The sequence below is a fragment of the Meleagris gallopavo genome, unplaced genomic scaffold (genome assembly GCF_000146605.3).
Source record: "Meleagris gallopavo isolate NT-WF06-2002-E0010 breed Aviagen turkey brand Nicholas breeding stock unplaced genomic scaffold, Turkey_5.1 ChrUn_random_7180001957424, whole genome shotgun sequence".
Classification (NCBI taxonomy): domain Eukaryota; kingdom Metazoa; phylum Chordata; class Aves; order Galliformes; family Phasianidae; genus Meleagris; species Meleagris gallopavo.
The window spans coordinates 56,309-77,446 of record NW_011217650.1 but is presented as its reverse complement, the minus strand read 5'-3'; the positions used below and the strand labels follow the sequence as shown (position 1 = coordinate 77,446).

The 21,138-nt window shown below is 40.5% G+C and overlaps 1 protein-coding gene across 3 annotated transcripts in view; it reads left to right on the top strand.

The window, feature by feature from the left end:
• KIF24 (kinesin family member 24) overlaps positions 1-19,501 on the top strand; it is a 33,449-nt gene extending 13,948 nt beyond the window's left edge. For all 3 annotated transcript variants that reach the window (XM_010728354.3, XM_010728353.3, XM_010728355.3), the window contains 9 exons: positions 1,296-1,511; positions 2,541-2,628; positions 4,766-4,887; positions 6,349-6,454; positions 9,176-9,247; positions 10,093-10,202; positions 11,118-13,544; positions 14,410-14,503; positions 16,403-19,501. In XM_010728354.3, the coding sequence (XP_010726656.1) occupies positions 1,296-1,511; positions 2,541-2,628; positions 4,766-4,887; positions 6,349-6,454; positions 9,176-9,247; positions 10,093-10,202; positions 11,118-13,544; positions 14,410-14,503; positions 16,403-16,546 (3,379 nt within the window). In that variant the 3' untranslated portion in view covers positions 16,547-19,501. The remainder of the gene's footprint in view (positions 1-1,295; positions 1,512-2,540; positions 2,629-4,765; positions 4,888-6,348; positions 6,455-9,175; positions 9,248-10,092; positions 10,203-11,117; positions 13,545-14,409; positions 14,504-16,402) is intronic.
• Positions 19,502-21,138: the final 1,637 nt, after the last annotated feature.

The window sequence follows — 21,138 nt, the reverse complement described above, 5'->3', positions numbered from 1 at the left end:
AATAGGGCTTATATCTCGCTGGTAATGGCAATCACTAAAAACACAATGCACAATACAGCTATTCTGGTGATGCCAGGAAAAGGGGTGCCTTGTCTGACTCTCTAGTAAGCTAATTCAGCAAATTCATCTGGGGAAAAATTATTCACTGAGCCATTTGCATTCCTACATTTTTCCCCACTTCTGTGCATCCAGGAGTTTTTGAATCTGCTGAAAAACTTTCTTTCAGAGCATGGGAGAGAAGTAAATCAGTTGTTATGTAGATATTTTTGTTCGTTCACTTTTTGACTGATTCAGCTCTCTAAGTCTGTTCATCTCATACTTGTGAGTTCAGTGCTTGTACAAGTGCAGGGATGAGAAAATAGACATGCAGTAATCCCAATTTAGATGGACTTGAAGCACTGCAGAGCTGTATCCTGAGACCTGCTTGGTGTTTCACATGCGTTAAGGTGATATGATGACAAAGATGCAGCAATCTGAAATAAACTAAGATTTTGGTTACACTGGCTGGAGTGAGTGTATAAAATACTCTCTGCCACTGAAAGCTGGTGGTCCTCTTCCATCCTGTCCTACTGGACACATGCCCATAGATTACGTGAAGCCACTTTCACCTATTTTGTGATTTTCTGTGAGATACTTTACTCCACTGAAACAGCAGAAAATTAGCCTGCAAAAAAAATGAAGAGCTTTCTGCTGTTTCAGTGCAGTAAAGTCAGACATCGGAGCCAGCACAGAGGAGAATAGGTCAGTGGGACAGGTCACACAGCGGGGAGCAGAGGAAGGGAAGATCAGCACCCTCCCCTCAGCAGCAACAAGGCATTAGATTGACTTACCTGCATTAGAACTGCAATCTGAGGCAAACTAACCTCACTTGGTAAATTGCATTGCTGAACTGCTCATCTTCATAAAGTGCAGTATCTGTTAACACAAAACCTGACTTGTGGCTGTTTTGCACCTCATGTCGCATCCTTTTTCTCTGTGATTCATAAGGAAATATTCCCATTGATAATGCTACAGTATTATCACAGTACCTAAACAGCTGGAAGAACTACACTGAATTCTTAGCTTCCTTAAATGTATTTCGAGAATCTAGAAAAAAGAGACACAGCAACCTTGACACATCAGCTTTCCTTAAGACATGACTGGGAATAACTGTTAAGTGTTCTGCAGTTCCTCAGATGGGGAAGAAAACCAAGCTTCACTGCCAAAAGTTAGCTATATATGTAGATTTTGATACTGCAGAATCTCTTTTGACAATGAGTAAGACGTGGCACTAAAAATCTAAGTTATCTTTACAGAGGCAATGCAACCTGTTTTGCATATGGGCAGACAGGTGCTGGCAAGACGTACACAATGATAGGTACTCAGCGGAACCCAGGACTCTATGCCTTGGCTGCCAAGGACATCTTTAGTCACCTGGAAGCATCACCATCAAGGAAGGATCACCTTGTTCTGATCAGTTTTTATGAGATCTACTGTGGACAGCTTTATGACCTGTTAAACGGAAGGAAGAGGTATGGAAATAAAAGATAGATTGCTATAAACTGGGAGTGTTTATAAATCAATCTGTTACTATTCCATGTGATTAACTTTAAAAAATTACCTTTTATAATAAATGTTACATATTTATTAAGAGTTGTTCCTAGGACAAAGCTGGGGAGGAAGGTGGAACTTGAAACTAAACGTGACTGACATTGACAGGACCCCTGATTGAACTCTTTTGACAGGAATAAATACATAAGAATAAAGGCCTGTGGGTGACATACAATTTCATGCTGTTTTGCTTACGCTACAGTAATCCATAGGTAGCTGAACATTCCTATGACCAGAAGTTCTCATGCCAACTGTTGTGGAATCACTGTCTGTCTCTGCTCAAACATAAACTCCCTCATTCCCTACTGTTGTGCCAGTGGGGCTGCTGCTCTTACCGCTGCAGTCTCTGAAGATCCTGTTGATGTCCAGTATATGCTTGAAACGGCAAAGTCTGCTCATCTCCTCCCAGAAATCATTAACCCAGTAGTTTGGCATCTGAACTAAAGTGCACCTCTGAAGGTGATGCTGCCATCACTGTCAGTAGTAGGACCTCAGCCCCAGTTTTGTTTGGACAAGGGCACAAGAGAAAGGTTTTCTGCCTCTGGAGGTGAATGTGTTCAAGTTCCCAAGAGTTTTGCAAAGGATTTTAAAGCAGCTTCCAGAGCCATAGAGTCAGATTAAGTAAGATCTTACATAACATTGAAGGGGGAGATTAAGCTTTCTCCCATGAGCATCATGCCTGTATTCTTCCTCTATACTGTAACATTTCTGTGCAATTCATAGCAAAGCTGCACTGGACTCTTAACTCTACAGCTATGGGATCTGCTTTTAATTCCTGTGGAAAAATACTGGGAGCTTGAACAGAGCATGACAGATAAAGAGAGAATGTCCCCTTCCCCTAATCACTAGCATCTATGGCTTTTTCACATAGTGTCATAGCAATGAAATGTGTTTTTATTGCTGCCATTTGAGACTTCAGAAATCTCATTTCTGTGATGTTTTGTTCTCAGGCTTTTTGCAAGAGAAGATAGCAAGCATGTTGTTCAAATAGTTGGACTGCGGGAGGTCCAGGTGGATTCTGTAGACCTACTGTTGGAGGTAACCTCAGTATTTGTCATAAAGCGTGATGTACAGATTTGTAAGATAAGTTGTGTACAGAAAAGACTGTTGTTTTATCTGTTGTACACATATATGCTTGTTGTTAAATGTTCTAAAATTGGCAACCTCAAGCAGAACGCTGAGGAGTTAAATTATTCAGTAAACATCTTAGAAGCATAGAATAATTAAGGTTGGAAAAGATCTCCAAGATCATCTAATTCAGCCATCCACCTAACACCAATATTTCCCACTAAACCATGTCCCTCAGTACAACATTAAATGTTTCTTGAACACCTCCAGGGATGGTGACTCCACCACCTACCTGGGCAGCCCATTCCAGTGCCTGACCACTCTTTCAGAGAAGACATTTTCCTTGGGTAAGCATCACTTATGTTAGGGACACGCAAGCTGTTATCTACAGCTGTCATTTCTGCTGCCACTTCTTATGAAAAGATCTTTTCCAAGAAACAGACTACTGTCACTATTCCAGAAATCGAATGATGTTCCAGTAAGGAACTCTGAAAGATGGATCTGTATTTTTCTCAGAGTGTGACTTCTTTGGCTTCTATGAACTTTTCTGTACAAAAAATATATAGATGTGTGAGAAAATATATAAAGTTGGAAAATAGTAAATCTGAGTTAGAATTTTAAACAATGCGTATGTAATGATGGGTGATAACAGCTGTATGAAATTAGGATCTTTAAATGGTGGCTGATATTCAGCACAAGCAAAATTTCAGTCTTCCTTCCTTGACTGGCTGAGACAAACAAGAACATTAGCAAATTTTCTGCACAGTCCTGCAGCAAGACACCTGGTTAAGTCTGTCTTCTTTTTAGCTTGAATTTGAATAGCTTAACCCATTTCTCAGTAATGAATTGTACATTGCAGGCACCTGATACTGTAATTGACTCATTAAAATGGGCACAGTGTTCCCAATTATACTCCATTTAACTCTGTCTTTATCTTCATTAACTTCAAGCTTTGGGACACACTGGTGATGTTTCTGTAAATTAGAATGTAAATCTGCTATAAGGTTGATTAACACTCTGTGTTCTCACATTCCACGCACAAAAGAGCCATTAAGCGACTTTATTCTCACAGATATCTCAGCAAAAAAACTAATTTTACATTGACCACAGGCTTTTTTGAACACATGAATGTCACTAGCTTAACTCAGAGATTCTGAATAGTCTGTGCAAATATAAGGGAAGGGTCTTGAATACATACCTAGTTATTCAATGTTCATTGAAGTTGGCTTTGGTTCAGAAATTATTTGCACTTAGCACTAACATAATTCTTGGGAGCTGCAGCTGCTGGTTGAGAACTGCCACTGAAAGGCATGAATAATGCACATTTGTCAACTAAGAACATATTAATCTTGATAGATAATATTTAATTTTTTTCTTTCCACCAGAAATAAGATTACTGACTCTGTTTTATGAAGGTACTGTTGTGCTAGACTTCTAGTAATAGTCCTTAAGAGTTTGCTAAAGTGAATTATCCTGAGTTATATCTTGAGGGAGCCTATGCTCTTCTATCTTGCCTTGTTTTTTTATTTTTTCGTATTGAGTGCAGTTAGCCTTTTAACTTTATTCCTTTCTGTTGCATTATCCTTTTAGTTATGGAGATGAAGAAAGGCTTTGGCATTTTGTGTTTTGTGTTTTATTTTCTGGTAATACACTACTACATGAAAAAGTGAAATGAAAAAAACTGCAACTAGTCAATCCCATTAGTCTACTAGACTATCTTCCTTCCTTCCTTCCTTCCTTCCTTCCTTCCTTCCTTCCTTCCTTCCTTCCTTCCTTCCTTCCTTCCTTTCTTTCCTGCCATAGATTTATTTTTAATTTTATAGTCTGGATATTTTGCAAATCAGAGTGAATATGCAGTGCAGCAACTTCTTGTCTGCAAATCTTCTAAGCTCCTTAGTGTCTCTGCAAACAAATTCATATACAAAGTTCTGTATATGAACATAAACACTGGGAGACATCCAGTCTAAATTAACATCTACTTTGCACCAAAAGGCTATAATGAAGCATTTCTCCTAATGTACCTTCATTTTGCTAAGGCACAATCTCTTCCTGGGAGATTTTATTTTTATTTACAATTTGCATGGATTTTATCCCTCTTTTTTCACAGGTGATTTTAAAGGGAGGAAAGGAACGTAGCACAGGAGCTACCGGAGTCAACTCAGATTCCTCTCGATCTCATGCAATCATCCAAATCCAAATTAAAGACACAGCCAACAGGACATTTGGGAGGTATGGCTAGAAAGGGGATTGCGAAGAGCTTGTGAGGAGGTCATTAGGGCCATCTGGAAGGTGGACTAAGAGGAGGCATCATGTTCCTGGGTAGCTATGAATTAGATCAGAAGATAGGACTCAAAGAGAATTGTTTAATAGTTTAATAGTTCTTTTTTCGTTCCAACGGGAGTGTGTATGTCACCTATGTAAGAGGTTTGTCAGACTTGTTTGAAAAACGTCCAGCAAAGACGTTTGGCAATCAAATCCTTCCCTTCATCTTCAGTCTAAAAATTTTTTCCTGTCTTGGGTGTTAATCTGCCCAAGGGTAGATGTTTGCAGTGGATACATCTACATGTGCGCTCCTCACCTTTGAAGTTAATGGAAAGAAATAGTCATTGCTGGGACTTAATTCATCCCATTCTGCATAGTCATCAAAGACAAGGGGCAAATCCATCTGACAGAAAGGACTGCTCTCCTGTAGTTGACTACAAAGAGAGCCCAGGTTGATCAGCACAGGTGGAGATTACAAATGTTTACCTTTTGTCAGAGGAATCCTAGTACCTCGTCTAAACTTCTCTGACAATTTGAATGTGTGACTCTCCTGCTATCTGTACCAGACAAAAACAGCAGCTTACTTACTCTTGTAGCAGCCCTTAATATTGCAATTGTGCATCTTCTCAGTCATCTTTTTCTCCAGGTTAAATAACCCCAAGAAACAGATTTGAGGATAGAGGTCTAGGAATTTACATTACTGCTGAGTGTCAAAAAACATGCTGACAAACCCTTCCAGCAACTACAGTGCAGCAGTTTCTTCCCAAGGTCTAATTTTAAATACAACTCAAAATGGAAGTACCACAAATATTGAAGACAGGAAAAGGCAAAGTTTTTGTAGGTGTGGCATGTGCTATTCTTTTTTTAGTTGTTGTTAGATAAATAGTCCAATAACTGGCACCCAGGTCTAGGCAATGTGAGAAGGGCTAATGGAGTTCTGGGTGAAGAAGGGAAAAGAAGCATGGAAAGCTGAATGTATGATTTACTACACTGGAAATTTCTGTTCATATTACCCTGAATTCCCACTTGACAAGGCAGCTTTCTGTTTTATCTGGAAAAAAATTAAGAAATTTAGTTCCTTTATCCTTGTTCTTAGGAAGCTACAAGCATGGTGACTATCCAGAGAGATGAATGTGTTACACTTTAAACAGTTTATCTGTTAAACTGTGGAGTAAACTCACCACATGCAGTCATACTTTCTGTTATGCTAATACTAGTGTCAGAATGCTCTGACACTGTTCTGCTGTTACGCATATTTTGACACTCAGCTAATTCCAGTGGGTATTTCTCTTTATATCAAAGGTAGTAATTTCTGACCATTTTTCTGATGTCATGTGTTGCTTTTCTCTGGTTTAAAAAAGAAGAAAAAAGGAAAAAAAATAGAAAAAACAACTCTGTAAGATAAACACAATTTTGTTTTTTTTCTAGGATATCATTCATTGACTTGGCTGGCAGTGAAAGGGCAGCTGATGCCAGAGACTCAGATCGACAAACAAAAATGGAAGGAGCAGAAATAAACCAAAGTCTTTTAGCAGTAAGCTACTAATTTCTAGGGAAGGTTTTGTAGTTAATTATTAGCATGGGTTTTTGGATAAAAGTGAACCATGAAATAATATGCATGTGGATTCTTTGAAGGGAAAAAAAATAACCAGAATACCAAGTTTTTCTAGTTTAATCTCATGCCTGAAAGACAATTTAATAGAGTTATAATATAATATTAATTAATATTAATATTAATATTAATATTAATATTAATATTAATATTAATATTATTTATAGTTATAAATATAATAAAGTTAATAATAGTTTGTGATGAAAATCAAGTTTTCTTAATCAATCTTTACAGCCAGCCAAGTAAACACAGCCTGGAAAATGTTAGTTGTATTGTACTGATTGTATCATATTTTATTTAGAAATGCTGTCCAGCTTTACTTTCAGAGAGTATTGGCTTGGGATTGCCAAATGTGTTTCATAAAAGCACATCTGTTCTTGCTGCTTGTTTTCTCCACTTGAACTCAGACTCCTCTATGAAATCGGGTATAAAGGGCTTAACTACTCAAGAGTGCAGGAACCAGCATTTCATGTATGGGGCAAAAGGAACAAGAAAGGCATTCGTAATGGAAACAATCTTCTCATAGAAATGTACACAGTTATGCAAAAAGAGACAAGGAGCAGAAATCTGTCATCTAAGATAAAGCAGAAGTGCCTCTAAGTAGGGATGGTGTAGAAGGTTTTGTACCTCCTTTAATTCAAAGGAACAAAGCTCACTGATGACTGAGGTTTTGCTAGGTGAGACGAAGATGATAAACAGTCAGTGAGCGTGAGTCAAAAGCACAAAAGTTACTGCACATAACCATATCTTTTAGACATTCTTAGCACTCAGCAAATAGGTGACTTGCTCTGTTTTCAGAATGGAGGATTGGGTTTTTTTGCACAGAGGCTTTACTGTTGTAGAATATTACATTTAAAATAGGAGACGGCATGTAAAGTGAGTGTGTTTAGAGCTTCACACTTCCTTATTTGCTGGTGAATAACTGAGTGGCATAGGGGGTCAGCATCTGAGCAGAACTGATGCCTGAGGGCTGGGGCTTAACATAGGTTCATGAAACTGAAAAGGAACTTTACAATCAGTGTGCACATTTTTGCTATTTTGTGAAGCGGGGTAAATAAGCAATCTAGGTACCTAGAGGTAGTGATTTAATTAACTATAAAAGGCTTCAGCCTATAAAACAAAGCTCTGCCCTTCATGATCCTGACATACACTTCTAGCCTTAAAATACGTGAAATACGAAGTTTTGGTTTGAATATTTATTTTCAAGTAGAGGATACTCAGACGCTACAATTATGAGAAGCAGTATTAAATATAATTGATCTTGTACTTGTTGGAGGTATCATTTTTCATAAAATGCAGTAAATGCAAGAGATACTTGCCATTTCAAGTGGGTGTTGTTCCTTTAAATATAGAAAGAGTGCTTCATGCTAGTATTGCCACGACAACACTGTCATCTGCTCATTTTTCCTTTGATATCTGCTCTTATAAATGACTTGTCTTGTGGCTATATAGTCCATATCTGCCAGTGTGAGGGCATGTCCAGGCTTGATGTGATGCTACTGGGCTTATTCCAGTGGACAAAAAAATACAAACACTTGTTTGAAAGTGACATGCTTTTTCACTGCTGATAACAAATCAAGACATCTTTCTTTAAAACTACTAGCCACCTCTGTTGATGGTTACTAACATGGAGAACATGTGCTGTGTTTTGTGAAAGGCTTGAGTGTAGCTACCTGCACATATCCTGCTGTTTTTAATGGAAGCTCTCTAATCTTGGAAGGAAGTATCTCCACTCCTTGGGTAGTCCATTGCTTCATTCTCAGTGTTCTGTGTATAGTCCTTATCAGCCTGTGATCAAAGATCACAGTGAAATGTTTACTCAGGCTGCATCTATACTGCCTTCTGAGCATGGGCTGGAACACAGCAGCCTCCACATCTCCACAGTTCATTTTTTGTTGCTTTCTTTTTTTTTTTTTTAATGTCCTCCATTCTAATTGGGTTTGAGGCTTTGCACTGGAGTGAAGAAAGAAGTCAACCTTCTAACACATTCCATTGTACCCGCATTTGCAGTTTGCTTAAAGGGAATATCTATATTGCAGATTAGAATCACTGTGGGGAAGAATATACCCTTGTTTAGCTTACAGTGCCTCTTTTAAAATATGAAAGTATTAAATGTTGCCAGAGCGGCATAAGAGATTTGCACTGTTGTTATCTGAAAGCAGTATTTTGTTTCATTTTCAGCAGGGGAAGAGCTTATTTTAGAATAAAAAGGTTAATAAAAGGTGGAGCGTGGAAAGCTCTGTTCTGAGGATGTTACAGGTATATGAATCCAGCATACACCTGGCATACAAGCTGCAGCAGTCTGGTGTACACTGTCTGCAAACTCATTAGCTATGGTGCAGCAGCAAGTCTGTAGTAGTCTGGAGCTGTGTGTTGAATATGCATGAATATACCAAGCTTTTGGGGCTTCATTTTTTTATCCCATAAGCTGGCAGGCTGAGATACATGGCTTCAGCTTTGCTTCCTGGGTGCAACTGAATGGCTGCTCATAGCTGAACTAGTCAAAGCTCGCCATTCATTGCTGTGGCAGCAACGGACATGGTAGGAGTTAAAGGTGCATGAGGGAAATAGTAAATAGCTTAGGTTTGATGAATTTAGTTGGTAGAGAAACTAAACTTGTGTGTGTGTGTTTTCTCTTGATAGCTAAAGGAATGCATTCGGGCCTTGGATCAGGAGCATGCACATACACCTTTCCGACAAAGCAAGTTAACTCAGGTAAAAGGAGCAGAAAGGTAACAATAGTAGCTACTTCCCTAGTAAGGACAAAATGAAAATTAAGGAAAAAAACAACCATGATTCAGTACTGCTATTAAACCCTTGAAGAGAAATGCATAACTCTTTCAAAAAATAATTTAAAAGATAATCACAAGTCTGAGGCCAGCTGCCAGCTCACCCAGTCAATCTTAGGGACTGGCATGGTAGCTTAAAACAAACAAACGAGCAAACACAGAAGCATAGCTTCCCCAAAAGTGCCTTAACTCCCAAATTCTGAGATTCAATCTCCATTCTTTTGTTGGTATTTTTATACGATGAGCTCCATGGACTAGTCATAATCAGGTATTCACATTGTGTGTAACTACTGAAACAGGTTCTTTGAGAGTTCCATCCATTTCTACTCACTCTGTAAACAATCTTAGATCTGTGCAGTAACAATAATGGGAATTCTGATCATCATTTCTTCACTGCAGTTGTAGCATATGTTTTGAGGAATGAAGCATATGGGCAGCCTTGTGGCACATGATGCAAGGGCTTATTCAAAGCACTAATTAACACTCATATTCATTTTAAATTGTAAACAGAGAATGTCAAGATGAATTCAGACAAGACAACTACATCTAAAAAAAAAAAAAGAGTTACTGTGCATCACCTATCATTAATCTGCTTCTGCACAGATTGTTAATGTATGGGAAATTCAAGGTAACTTAATCTAACTTTTCATAAGTTTCATGCTAAAGTCAATCACTTTGCCACATATTTTGTGTAAATACGAACAAGCATAGATTAAAAATAAATATATGGATTGCTAAGGATCTTAAACTTGGTTTTTCCTCTAACCCTAGGTCCTAAAGGATTCTTTCATTGGCAATTCCAAGACCTGTATGATAGCCAATGTATCACCCAGCCACATAGCTACAGAGCATACCCTGAACACTTTACGATATGCTGACAGGTAGGAGATGAAGTTCAGTCTTGCCAAGGTGAAAAACAACATGAAAAAAGTAAAGTGTAATTTTTGTGGTTACACTGCAAATGCTGACTTTTAGCAGAAAATATAATTTCACAATGCAAATAAAATCCTTACCTGTTCCACTCTTATATAGGATCTTCTCTGGGCAACCTGTGCCAGTGCCTCTCTACCCTCTGAGTAAAGAATTTCCACCTAACATCTAACCAAAACCTCCCTTCTTTAAGTTAAAAGCCATTCCCCCTTGTCTCATCACTATCAGATCATGTAAAAAGTTTGTCTCCATCCCCTTTATAAGCTCCCTTTAAGTACTGGAAGGCTGAAATGAGGTGTAGAGGAGCCTTCTTCAAGCTAAACAAGCCATGATCCTTCATCATGTCATCATAGTAGAGATGCTCCAGCCCTTTCATCCCCTTTTGGCATTCCTGTGGACTCTCCAACAGTTCCACATCCCTCCTGTGCTGGGGTCCCCAGACTTATACAGTACTGCAAATGGGGCCTCACACTGGCAGAGTAGAGGGAAACAGTCCCCTCTCTCTCCCTGCTGCCACCCTTATTTTGATGCAGCTGGCTCATGTCCAGCTCTTTGTCCATCAGGACCCCCAAGTCCTTCTCCACAGGGCTGCTCTCAATTGATTCTTCTCCCAGTGAGTACATGTACCAAGGATTGCTGTGACTGAAGTCCAGCTCTTATACACTATTCAAGAAAGCACTTCAAAACACTGCTACAGGCCTGTCCTGTCCAGGAATTTTTGTAGAAGTGCTTTGATGCCTGCCTCAATAGCTGATAATTAAAACAGAAATCATGACAGTATTTAGCTTTAATATATGAAAGCATTCGTTTGTTCTCATGACACTTATCTAAAGCATGACAGCTTCTAAAGCAAACTTCATTTACAGGGTCAAAGAGTTGAAGAAGGGGATTAAATGTTCTACACCTGTCACAAACCGACGTCGGACAGCTGGAAACGTATCTCCAAAACGAGTCCAAAACTCTCCCTCTTTGCCACCTGGAGAAAAAAGCTCTCCAAAGAAAGTGAAGCTAGGCTTCCACCATCCTTCAGGTGCTACAAAAACAAAGATGTCCCCTCCAGCACTCCAGTCACTTAGTGGCCCTTTGACCTCTACACCCAAGGGAGTCAGCAAAGGACATGCCTACAAAGGAAATTCCGGCTCGCTGTGGTTCCATCACAGTAGTCCAATTAAGGGAGTCCTACGGATAGGACATCACTTGAAGAAGAAAACCGATGATCTGTCTTCTTGCTCTGAGAAGAACCACGTTGCAAAGGATTTTATCATCAAAAATGCTGCCACAGCAGAAACAAAAGAAAGTCTCCAAAGAGACAAATACATGCAAGACAGAGCACCTGCCCAGTGCCTAAAAGTCCAGACTGTGCAACCTGTGCAGAAACAGTTTGTTTCTAGGGATGATTTTTCCCTTGGAGATGGAAATCTGCCTTCCGACAGCAGGCAAGAACGGGGACACACCTTTGCTAAGCAGTATGTTGAAGTGTGGACAAATCTGTCTCCATTTCAGAAAGAAAGGGAGGAGCATTTACGCCTCTATCACCAGCAATTTCAGCAGCCACCTATTCTACAGCAAAAACAGAGCTACCAACCTCTTGAGAGGTTTTTGACACAATACAAGCCCCAGGAGATTCAAGTGAAGCAGGAGCTAAGTCCTACTGCCACTGAAGCACAGAGCAAAGAGGAGATGCAGCTGGAAGATCTCGATGACAGTGATTTCAGTGAAGATTCTTTCTCGCCTGTCTGCAGTCAAAAGAGTGTAAAAAGAAGAAACAGCAATAAATGCAGTCAGCATTCTTTTTTCCTCCATCAAAGAGAACAAGGAACTGAAGAAGAACAAAAAGGCCAAAAGCGACAGGACTTATTTTTTAAGTATGCAATACCCGCACAAGAAAATGAAATAGATGACAGCTGGGATTCTAGTGAGGGCAGACCAAAGATGGAGGAATCCATTAAAAATGCAGGTTGCAGCAAAACTCCATCTGATTGGAGCTATGACTTAGCTGTTGGGTTGTCTTTGAGCAACACTGCAGAGAAACCGTACTGCTTACAAGATGATCCTGCTTGTAACTGGAATAAAAGCAAAGACTTCCTAGCTGATCATAAGCAGTACAAATCCAAACATGGATGTCTGACTTACTCTACTGAAGACACCTCGACTCCAGAAGAGGGTCTTTCAAACCCATACGTTTCTCCTATATTGAAATTGGTACCTCCAGAATGCAAACAGATTCTCCTCCAGCAGGAGGAAGAGGAATCCACTTTGGATGGACAGGATGTTGTTACAGGAGATATTAAATGGAAAAGTCAAAAGAATGATGTTAACCATTGCAGATCTTCCAGTTGTTCCTCAGAATTCAGTTCTGAGCTAACAGCCCCTCTTGCTCTATCTCTTCTTGACTATGAGGAAGGAACTGATACAGAGAATGTTTCTTCTAAACGAGAAAAGTCTCCTCATGTAAAACAGATGTTGGGCAGGAAAGTGCACAGTTCCCAGATAAGGTTTGAGGAGGAGACCTGGCAGTGCACGAGGAACAGAGCTCTAACAGACAGCATGCTGGAACTGAGGGAGCAAGCACATCGTGGTGCGAGACACTGCATCCTGCAGCATTCCCCACAAGCAGGGGACAAATGGCTCTCACCCACCTGCTGTGGTGTGAAGCCGTGCTGCTGCCTTCAGGGCTCAGATTCATCAAATCAAGGAGTTCTTCACAGTTTTGTTGTTGGAAATGACCTGGCAGAAACATCCACAGCTGAATCCACAGAAGCCAGAGAAGAGAGAGAGGGTGCTTTGTTTCTCCATAGCAAAAAGTGCAAAGAATACTTGGATGGCAGACAGTGTGATGTTGATGTTAATGAGAACACTGGTAGTTCAGGAAAATCTGACTCAAGTCAAAGACCAAATGTTAAGTCTCAGAAAATAAACACTGAGCTAACTGAGAAGAGCTATTTTTCAGGTGCATCATGCATTCTAACAGGGGAAAATACAGATTATGCAGTCCAGTCCCCGTCTCAGGAATGCGGCCTCTTGCAACCCACGTCAGGACTGAGAAATGAGGACTTAACTTGTTCTGAAGACTCAGCCAAGTCATTGTTCAGAAGTGAGGAAATAGGGTTGCTTAAGAGCAAATCGATGCAGACTATTTCTACTCAAGAAACTTTTGCTGTAGATTCAGGATCTGCAACCAAAGTTACTAAGCCATTAGCAAATGCAAACAGCCCATCGAGCAGCAACACAGGTTCTCCAAGTGCTGTATCAGAAGTGGGAAAACTGCAGAAGGAGGCCGTAGAAAAGGCACAGTAAGTCTTGCTTGTCACTAATGTTTACTATGAAGCTTGTAAATTGTAGGCATGTGGTACATTTACCTTCATTTGTATATAATGCTTTTTAAAAACTGATAGAAAATCAATCACTGAAATAATTATTTAATAAGATTAATGATAATTAATGCTCATTATCTTATATATAATTGCCTTTTATTTAGTGATATTTTAAAATCTCATAGGAAGCCAATTATTTTATTAGAATTTTGTAGGATAATGTTAGAAGAACTAATACTATAACATAAGCTGAAATTCCCAGTAATGGATTGGCTTTCTGTAAGCTATTAAGCACCTAAAATACATCAAAATCTTCCATCAAAAAGCAGGTGATAGCTGTTGCATCCCCATGGAAAGAAAAACAGCAAAAGCAACTAGCTGGTCACTGAAGCTTTAGATGTAGAGCTGCCACTGTCAGCATTCATATGACAGAAAATTTGTTGTTGGCCAGAGAAACTTACTGACAGGAGGGAATTGCAGCACTCCCTTCCCACTGTGCCTGCCTAATTTTCACCAAAGTGACTTACTACCTCTCAATCTTAGCAGATATATCTATTTTTTTGCTCCTACATTTCTGCATGGTAAAAAGTAGTATGTGCTGCTCTGCTAACAGTCTGCAGTCACTCCTCCCAGAGCAACCCTTGGTCATCAAGGTCTTCTTTACCCAAAACCAGAGCAGTTCACTTCAAGGAGCACTGGTGTGCACTTTCTCAATGCCAGGGATCACAGGACAGAGAGGCTTCCTATGGGGCATCCCTCCTTCTTAGAAGTTTATTGGTGCTTAATAGCAGTTACAGGGAGTGCAGCAGGCTGCGTAACCAAGGATATATTCTCTGTTAATCAGACAGGCTATGATTCAGGCCCATCGGCAGCAGCTGGATGAAATGGCATCCTTGTGCTTCAAGGAAGAACACTTGATAAATCAGATGTCAGGAATGGTAAGTGTTTTAGATGAAGATTTCACTGCCCATTGAGCCTGCATAATTGATTTGGAAGATCATTAACCTGAATTAATGAAGTGACAAGTCTTGTGAGTTTCTCCTCATTCTCTGGTGCCTCCCTGAGTCCTAACAGAGCCTGCACCATTTTAGTACCCACCGTGGCTTTGCGAGTTCCCACACTGCCTAGTTGCTGTGGGAGAAGGGAGCTGATGGCCCAATTCTGAACTGCTTTTTTCTGATAAGACAACTTCATCTTATTTTGTGTCATTGGTACTGGACTACACCAAAGAGGGCAGCTTTCCAGGCCAAGATTTTCCTCCTCACAGGTTGAACCAAGTAAATCAATTCTGCAGGAAACAGTATACCCATAAAACATGAGATAGGATGCCACAATTGGTGGTATAGTGGATGTCACAGTGCCTCTTCCTTCTGGGATCCCTTTGCTTATCACACAGCAGATATGCCACTCCCACCCCACTCAATCTGAGTGCTAGCTAACTCATTAAGTCAATAACAACTATGTCTTAGGCCTTCATGAGTTTCTGTCACTCAAGTGTTCTTTGGCTTATCTACTTATCATCACACTAGTAAAGGCTAAAGCTCAGGACCAGCACCTGCATGACTGCACTACTAGCCATGCAATTCCCACTCTCAGTTTCTCCTGCCCCCTAGTAGGTGTGTGTCACAGCACTATGTGGTAAGCCTCCTCTCTCACCTCAGTAATTAACATTTCTCAGTGAGAACTTCCTGCTCTTCCCAATCCTTTGTCTTATCAATAAAGCCAAATTCCATTACTGCATTACATTACCAAAATAACTTTTAATTGTTTTCACAGTTCAGATTTGTAGTGTGGCTACAGGAACTTTACCCTCAGGGAATTTGGAATGGAGCCATCATGTGGTTTATATGCTGTGATTTCCAGCTGCATGTGATGTATTCCCAGATAACACATGAAAGTTTACAAAGCAGCACAAGAGCAATTAACTGCATTAATTTTGTGGCAGAAAATGCAGTAATACAAGGCAACCTTTTTTTCATTCTCACAGCTGTATTTTGAGATTTTTCTTGGTAATTGTTGGGCCAATTGATCCCAGCTAATTGGAGACTAGTCAACTCCACAGCCTGACATTTCTTTGCCCCTTGTAGCAAACACCATTTTCTAACTAGCAGAATTATGATAGTCTTGCCAGGCCTCTCAGCAACAGATGAATAACTTAACACTACTGGGCATATTTCACAGCATGACCTTTCTTTGAGCAATGAAATAAGCTTGGATTCCCACACCAGTTTATATCCTTCCACTTACAGACGGCTGCAACTTTTCCAGCCATGAAACTTACATCCACAGGAGAGATTCCAGCCATGTATTGAACCATATGGTGTTTAAAGTGCTTATGAAACATAAGCTGGGACAGCTGGGCTAGTCTTCATTACAGTGTCAGTGTCCCTGCAGGACAGAGGACAAGATAGTGCATAAGACATAGGGTGCACCTGATAGCTGGGGTGCTGCTAAATAAGGCTGAAAATTATTAATTTTTGTGTGGCAGTAGTTGTAGTCCCTAGCCCTGAGAATCCTGACACTTCCCAACTTCTTAGATACGGACCAGTCAACAAGGGCACCAAATTCTGCTCTGAGTGCTCCCTTACTACTGCAAACCCTACTTAAATTGCATCCATTTCAGTTTTAATTAATTTCATATCACATTTTATCCTACTGTATGGCAGGTTGCTATTCTGTATTTAGAGGCATTGAGTTTTGCTGTTTATGAGAGTCAGAAGGAAACACTGATTAAATGCATTGCACTGCAGAATGGAAAACAATACCAAAAATATGCTGATTTTCTCCAACCTGTTGCTGCTCTTGTTCTCTAATTTTCTTTTTGCCTTCTTTCCCAGGATTTTCAGAATTTCATCATTAAGCTAGATGAAATCTTGGTACTGAAGTCAAAGTGTATCCAAACCATGAGAGCCCAGCTTCAGATCTATTTATCTGACTCTTCTAGTCCTGACGCATCCTTGCAAACGTCTCCACCAGTTTAGACCTTCCTTTCTTACATACGCACAAGAACAGCACAAGAACAATTTTGGACCCAGCCAGTGTTTCACCATAGCTGGTGCTGCAGGGTGTAGGTGGGTAGGGGATTGCTTTTGGTTTGATGTTTGTGATTAGTGTGCATTTTAGATAAGGTTGGAGAAAATTCTCAGTAAATGAAAGGTGACTACTTGGCACCACATGGATTCTATTCCTTTAACACCAGTAAGCCGCATCCTTCATATGTATGACATTCAGCAGCCTTTAAATATCTCACCAAGCAGCTGGCAGTCCTGTACACAGTATTCATAGCTCTTGTGTAAGAGGCACTTCTATTCAGCCATGAAAATTAGAAAGTAAGGAAAAAAGCACATAATATTTTGAAGCCAGATACAGGTACAAGTAGAAATGTTCAAAAGCTATCCAGAAAAGTATTTGCAAATGGAAGTGAGGAAACAGAGAGAAGGCACTGTTAAAGTATATCAAAGTAACAAGTCAAAATTAAATGAAAATCAAAACAGGAGAAGTTGTATCGGTCCTTTCAGAAGAAGAATGACTATTTGAGCATTTGTTCTTTGCTTGGGACTAATGCTCCAGAACTTCAAGAAGTCACTTAAGTCAGAACTAACAATTGGTCGAGTAGAAGGCTTATGTACATGGGACTTTATCCTGTAGGTTCATCTAGCACATTACTAAGCACTTGAATTTCACTCTGGTGCTAATAGTAAGGATCTAAAAGCTTACTTTCTGCATGCTGTCTGATCTCTGCGTTACAGCTCAGCCAGAGTGTGCATGGTCTGAGTTGACAATTGATTTTTCACATCAGAAGAGAGTCCGGTTAAAGGTGGTGGGGTTTAAGAGACTAACACTGCTATTGGTTACACGAAGCTGATGTTTTGAGTCAAGAACAACCAAACAAAGTGTTGGAACCCTGCAGGATCCCTGCTGCTGTGTGTGTGCATCGTGGTTGAATCACACAATCCCTCTTGCTGAAGCCACAAGTGACCTTGAAACATGCTTAGTGTAAGCAACAATGTGCAAGTGCTCCCACTCCAAAATTTGGGCTGCCACTGCGTAATTGGTCACCTCAGTGTTTCCTCAGTTACACCTGTAATACCTCAAAGTATGCTCAGTGGCATAAATGCCAATGGTTAGGGAAACTGCTGTTGGACCAGCTGTGAATGTTGCTGCCTGCTTCTGCAGCTACCCAGAGCCAGGGAATTGCAGAGCAACAGCTACAGCAATAGCAGGTTACGCAGTTATCTGGATTGCTTATTTGGTGCAAGCATTCCCAAAAACATCACACAGCATAGCACTGGGGAGCAGAAGTGCAAGGGAAGGAGTGACAACTGTAATTGAGGAAGAAGGTCCTACATTAGTGCCCTGATCTTCTGCGATTATGGTGTATGCATGGATTAGTTTCCATCTTGCAAATGAGAATGCTCTGTGGAGCAGAGAATGGAGCCCCTGCAGGGCCTGAGTTGATGTTGGCCTTCAGGATGGTTCCAGTATCTTAGGTCTTAGGCTACCAGCATATCACACCTGAAATGAGGTCTCCCAGTCCCATTTTAAGAAGCCTTCCTTCCTCAGAGAAATGAGGCATTCAGGAGCAAGATTCTTCAGTCTCAGTATCTCATATTCTCCTCATATCCTGGAGACAAGGTTGGCTTTCTCATACAGAAGGTAAGGAGAACACAAGGCAGCTAGGCAGTCCTTACACCTTCTGAAAGTAAAAATAGATGCAAGCAATTACAGTAGTTCCCACTGCCTGTTCTCAGCAAACACACAAAATGAGGCCATCACAGAGCTGCCTTACTTTTGCAAATAAGTTTGGAGCAGAGGAATGTGGGAATGTAGGATGTGTCACAGGTCACAAGAAAATGGGAGGTCCTGCCAGCAAAGTAGTGCTAGCTGGTAGAAAGAGAGGGAAAATTTTCCCTCTGTGTACTTTGACACTTGGGACATGAGGATCAATTAAGTGTACTTTAACCCAGTAGGGAACTGCTTTTTAAAGACCAACTCAGCAAAAACATGTTCAGACTCTTAGCCAAGCTGGACATTCATAACGCCACACAAAAGTAAGAGCCATTCACACAGCACCATAGTGCCACGTCCTAACCTCAGTATTTTCAGAGGTAGTTGTAACAGGACAGATGAGTGGGAAAAATTTCCACAAGTGAAGGAAAAGTGGCATTTTCTCCGTTATTAAAACTGAACCACCTGTGCAGCAGGTCTGCCCTGGAAAACAAGCAAGTCTGGCAAATCTGAGCACAAGTACAAGTCCTCAGAACAGGAACTACTTTTCAGTGTAGAAACAGCCAGGAATTCTATAAAAATATGTAGCAATTAACAGTCTTTTTAAAACTGAAGCCATCTAGCTAATCCACGAGATTAATAATTATATTGAACCAGGTGCAGTCTATTCACAGTTTATATTCCCTGCTGGACATGAAATTCTACTAAAATTAAAAATTAAAAAAGCAGCCCTAACTGCAAAAACTCACTTCTCTTCAGCAATAACAGGGCTGCTGTCATGCTTGAAGTGCTGCATGCCTGTGAGATGCCAAAACTGGACTCGCAGTTTGCAAAAGAAACAACCAAAGCTGTTACAGAAAATGGTACCATTCTTCTCTCCACCCTCAGGGTTATTACCTGGATGCTGCTTTAGCCCATATGAGTGTGCTACTGGTGTCAGTGTCACCCCCTCCAGTTGTTTGATCCTGCACTGACACCTGATACAAATGGTTTTCATTTCAAGAAATGTATATGATTGTTGTTGTTACACAGGTTGTGTGTTTTTCGCTAAGATTTTGAGAGCCTGCCCCCATACAATCAAATAAATACTAAGAAAAGTGAAACCACTTTTGTATGCAAGTAAAAGAAAGACTATTAATGCTATGACAGATGCTTGATATTTTATTTGAATAATTTACATCATTTAAAATAAAATTCAGTTTACTACAGAACTCTGGTAAAATTTCTAAAGTAGACATGATCCAAATGACTGTAAAAATGTTTGATTGTAAAAGATCATCTCAGCAGAAGCGAGCTGCCTGCCCAGCTGGCAGAGGGCAAGGAGAGCTGTCCAGCCAGGTGACACACAGAAAACCCACATCAGAACCAGGAACCAACTCGCCTACAGCAGCACAAGGACAGCTCGCCCGCGCAGGGTCAGCTCCAGCAGTGCCAGCAGGCAGCGCTAGGGCTCTGGCTCCAAGCACTATCTGCAGGTGGGACTTTGCCTGCACACTTCTCATTGTGACGTACAGATCTCAGTATTCAGCAGCAGCTAGCACAAAAGGCAGAACAACCTCTGACAAAGTTACAATACTGAGTGCCATTTACCAGGCATGTGAATCAATCTGCTGATCTCAGAGACCCAGCCTCACAACCCAATGCTTCCAGACCGAGCTTTGTTCATAACAGTACCAGTGCAACTAATGATGCACGGTGCCCAAAACATCCAAATCACATTACGCTATTTATTTGGAAGCACCTTTCCCCTACCGCATTTAGTTAATCCCCGCCACTCCATGGCTTCATTCCCTATCAGCCACCCCAGGAACACACTCCCAGCTTCAGCCACCCCATGATGCAAAATCCAGAAAACTCACTACAGATGCAAGAGCAACACTGCAGGGAAAACACCCATTGGTATTTCTCTTGGATAACAACAGACTTTATAAGTAACAAGGGCTTTGTAAGTATCGTTTTCCACCTTTCACTACCACGGATTGATATCTCCATTCTCACTTTTAAAAACAACCCCTATAAGCAAAGTGGTTATTACAACGTGGTTCCAGTGGCTGTGAAAAGAACTTAACACACATTAACCAGAGGGATGACTTTATTCAGAGGTTTGATCTAAATAGTTCTTCATTGGCAACAGTTCTTGCCTGTTCAGGACTGTCTACTGCCAGACAGGAACCTGTTCAGAATTAGATGTGAGAAGCTAAACAAGCAACACAACGAACTGCTCACAGCACTAACAGTAAAACACTTTTTTTTTTTGCTACTTTCCAGCTTTTTTGACTTATCAGGACCCTTATTTTCATGTTTCAAACTCATATTTTGCATCAGGGGAGCAGAGTTGGGCACCTACTTTACCTGAACCCAGAGGGGCAGCTCCAAACCAGAAATTAATTGTTGCCCTACAAGCTGGAATGCATTTCTTACACAAGTTTTGACCTTAGTCCTGTCACAGGAAGTTGGTGAGGTGAGACTCAGTGTTACAGCATACAGTCCATTGAAAGCCTGCCCTGGTCCTGCTTATCATCTATCCCCAGATCTCCTAGATGCTTGCCAGCTACATTTTAACATCATTCTGTTTTAAATAAAGGTAATTAATATTGTGTACCTCATAGGAGAATTCTAGGAGCTAACACTGACCTCAGATGAGATGTTTTGGATGTGTTTTAATAAAATAATGGAAATCAATGCAATCCCCTTCAGAGTCCTGGTGAACTAAAAAACTTACTACTGAAAAATGTGAATTGAGGTAAGGAGCTGGGCTGTCTTCCCCTCCCAGAGTCCAATTCTCCCAGCTCCATGTTCTAACATGAGTTTTGATCCCCAAGCTTGTTTTTTTTTTTTTTTTTTT